This window comes from Durio zibethinus, chromosome 1 (genome assembly GCF_047325235.1).
Source record: "Durio zibethinus cultivar Kanyao isolate XHJ-2024 chromosome 1, ASM4732523v1, whole genome shotgun sequence".
Classification (NCBI taxonomy): domain Eukaryota; kingdom Viridiplantae; phylum Streptophyta; class Magnoliopsida; order Malvales; family Malvaceae; genus Durio; species Durio zibethinus.
The window spans coordinates 27,502,109-27,505,586 of record NC_143162.1 but is presented as its reverse complement, the minus strand read 5'-3'; the positions used below and the strand labels follow the sequence as shown (position 1 = coordinate 27,505,586).

Sequence of the window (3,478 nt, the reverse complement as noted above, 5' to 3'; positions counted from 1 at the left end):
TCTTGAATAATACGAATCCATATCACTCATATATATCTTCATAAAAAATATTAAATAAAAACAAAATAAAAGATAAATAATACGCGCAAAGATGATAAAATTATTTTAGTTAAAAAATTAATAATAAATTAAATAAAATGATAATTCGCATCTTGTTTCGCAAATTATCAGCTTTTATTTTGTTTTACAAAATTTTATAATTTATGAATTAAAAATATCAAATTATTTTGTTAAAGAAACTCGGGAAAAAAATTGTCCCCAGAAGATTTGAGATTTAACTTAAAACTTAAAGCGTGTCTAGATATTATTGGTCCATTGCTTTATGAAGGCTACCGCACTGAAACTTGATTTCCCTTAAAACTACACGTGACTTTTGAGTACGAGAAACTCTGCGGGAAATCAGTTATGTGCAATGTGTGAGAAATAAAATATCTCAGAGGAAAATAAACATAAGGAAGAAAATTAGAAAGGCAGAGACACAGAGCTAGGTTTCCTCAATTTCCGGCTAAGGTATTTCTTTCATCCTCAATTAAATTCCTATTTATTTAAAAAAAAAGAAAATTTAAATACTTATTATTGTTTTCGCAGAGGAATGGCGGATGGTTACTGGAATCGGCGACAGCCAACTTCTCCGATGCTGTCTTCCGGTGGGTGCTTAAACGACCTCGTACTGACTACAGTATACTTCTTTCTTTGTCATTTTTAGTGCTTTTCTTTTGCCTTAACCTTATATATTTTGCAAACTTTTGTTCAATTTATTCTATTTTTAGTTGCTTCTGAGATTAGTTTAGAAAAAGTCGAAAACATTCGATCACATTGGTAGAATTTTCTTCGAACTCTGCGTTGGACAAAAGTATCGGTTTGATGTTAGGTTTTATTTTGTTCAATTAGATGCATTTTTGGATAAGCACCCTTGATGTTAAGTTTTTTCTTTGCAAGCTTTTATTTTGCTTCATTTCTGTTGTTTAGATACCTTCTTTTTCTTTTATTTTTTTTCAGTGTCAAATCGACTTTTGTTGGACATATTTCTGTGTATGCAATTGCTGAAATAATTTGTCTGTGCATATTTATTAGTTGCCAAAAGTTACTTATTGTCATCTTACTGGCTGCCCATTTTATTCAGGCTTGCATTTAGCCCTTTACTTTGCCAAATGTTATCTTTGTCTTTCCATTTTGTTTGTGATGAATTTAAGAAATATGCTTGTTTCACTTCTGCATCTCTTGTAAAAGTTATTATCTGCTTTAAAAGGAGCTGCATCTAATTGTTCTATTTTCAACTTCACAGATGTCCAACCTTCTGGGCTGCATCCAGCTCATGAGATGCATAGTTATTTGGCAAGAGATGATGATTGAGGTGGACACCTGTCTGTGAAGGACACAAAAACAATTGGATCAGCATATGATCACTATCTCCAGAGTGCGGTACCATCTTGAACCTTTACTCATGCTTGTTTATCCCCCACCATGCATCTTAAATTTTGTTTTCTAAATCAGTCATTAAATTGCTTTTGTAGCAACTTTCTTCTTTTACTTCTGGAGAAGCTAGTACATTTGGTGGGTCGTGAAGGGCTGTCGGTGGTGCGATGCCTGCTCGTCCAATAACTGATCCTCCTATGATGGGTTGTCCTGGATCTGCTGCTTCAGATCTGGCACCAAATGGTCAAAATGTAGGTTATAATAGTCAACTACCAGTGGATGCAATATCAAGGCAAGATCAAGATACTGTACCTCTACCTCCAGATGCCTCCAATACTCTATATGTTGAGGGACTTCCTCCTGACAGCACAATGAGGGAAGTAGCCCGTATCCTATTTAGTGATCTAATGCTTGATAAGATATGTTGATATATCATTTATGATACCATACTTTAACTAAAGTACCTTGCTTTGAACTGTCGGTTCACATTCCTTGATCAAGTCTTTAGATAATTTTCACCTGTTTGTGGGATATAAAGAAGTACGACTAGCGAGCAAAGAATCCCGACATGTAAGTTGTCTAGGCATTAGAAAATTCTTAATTTGTCCACTGTAGCACAACTTCTTTGTTGTTTTCTTACACGTGAAATTGTCAAAAGTGTGACTGTTATGTTGAATGCTTAAACCTGATCCGTGGGTGATGCAGCGTAGTGGAGATTCTATTATCCTTTGTTTTGTTGACTTTTCAAGTGCTGCCTGTGCAGCAACTGCAATGAGTGCCTTGCAAGGTGATCTCTTCTTCCATTGATTTCTACATTTATAGAAGTTAGCTTATCACTGGAAAGTGATACATGGTTTTTTCTCAGAAAAGAAAATAGGAAACAATAATGAATATTATAGAATGATATTTGTCCACCTGAGCATTTGGCTCAAGTGGTAGGTGCATGTATCCCCTACTCAAAGAGCTAAGCTTGAATCCCCCCTTCCCCTAAATCAAAACAAAAAGGAGAGAGTGATATTGGTAGTTTTTTATGCTTTGTGATTTTTCTCCTATGCCTCGGTTTCTAGTTTTTGTTAGTTGGTGTATTTTTCTTTCTTTAAAATTTTGCCATGCATGCATGATTTTAGAAGGGAGAGGAGCCTTATGCAGGCAGGAAATATGTATGCTCAAATTTTTTTCCAAAAGCGATGATCATTGGGGACATGCAATTGAAATACAAGTTTGAACCATGAGATGCCATAAATTGAGCCCACCCTCCATTGGCTGATATGTGCATTTGCATGAATGGTTTTATCAGCTTCCTGAGTAAGTTGATTTTTTTGTTAGATTGTGCAGGTTATAAAATGGATGAACATGATCCTGATTCTAACTACTTGAGGCTGCAGTTTTCTCGGTACCCAGGCCTAAGGTCAAGTTCTGGAGCTCGTGGAAGGAGGTGAATGTCTCACTCTGGAGAGAACTAGGCTGTATGCAAGCCATTTTTCAGCCAATTTTTATGGCTCACATATTTTCTATATGTGGCAGGGTTTTGAGGAGTAGGCATTTTAATTAAATAGTATAATTATAACTTGCAATTTAAATTGCTCAATGCCAATAACTATTGGCACTAGAGATGCACAAAATTTTAGGAGAGAGGATCAAGCAATTCTTGAATTGCTTGCACATTTCATGAAGCTCTGTTGTACAATAACTTAAAGATAAAAGGGCTCTTTTTCTGGTAGAGATCACACTAGCATTTGCATTTACTGTTTAAATACTGGAAATAGCGTTTTTTTCCTTTCAAGCTCGGATATTGATTAGTCTAAGACGAAACTGTTCTGTGTTAGCTAATAGATTTGTACAACTAATGTTTATTATTGTGAATGTTAGTTGTTTTCTATGGAGTTGATTATGTGCATTGTGATGCATTGTGGTTTTAGTTTTAGATACTTTGCTAAGTTTAGTTTGTGAATCACTTTGGTTTAAACGCTTGTAGTATTTCTTTTAGATAACCTAACATCTTAACATGGTTTGTTTGGCTACGTTGATGAGTTATGCCACTAGGTTTAGTTTCACCATCTGT

At 35.1% G+C, this 3,478-nt stretch overlaps 1 protein-coding gene across 3 annotated transcripts; it reads left to right on the top strand.

The window, feature by feature from the left end:
* The first annotated feature begins 371 nt into the window (after positions 1 to 371).
* Positions 372 to 3,145, top strand: LOC111312210 (RNA-binding protein 2-like). Of its 3 annotated transcripts, XM_089763911.1 has the most exons (8): positions 372 to 510; positions 589 to 647; positions 1,286 to 1,422; positions 1,515 to 1,803; positions 1,925 to 1,986; positions 2,122 to 2,203; positions 2,743 to 2,851; positions 2,941 to 3,145. In XM_089763911.1, exons 4-8 carry the CDS (start codon positions 1,584 to 1,586, stop codon positions 2,966 to 2,968), a joined length of 501 nt encoding a protein of 166 aa, XP_089620037.1. In that variant the 5' UTR covers positions 372 to 510; positions 589 to 647; positions 1,286 to 1,422; positions 1,515 to 1,583; the 3' UTR covers positions 2,969 to 3,145. The 3 variants fall into 3 exon arrangements, with proteins under 3 accessions (XP_089620037.1, XP_089620041.1, XP_089620029.1); XM_089763915.1 differs by lacking the exons at positions 372 to 510; positions 589 to 647 and having other exon boundaries at positions 1,285 to 1,422; positions 2,743 to 2,991; XM_089763903.1 differs by lacking the exons at positions 372 to 510; positions 589 to 647; positions 1,286 to 1,422 and having other exon boundaries at positions 1,548 to 1,803; positions 2,752 to 2,991.
* Positions 3,146 to 3,478: the final 333 nt, after the last annotated feature.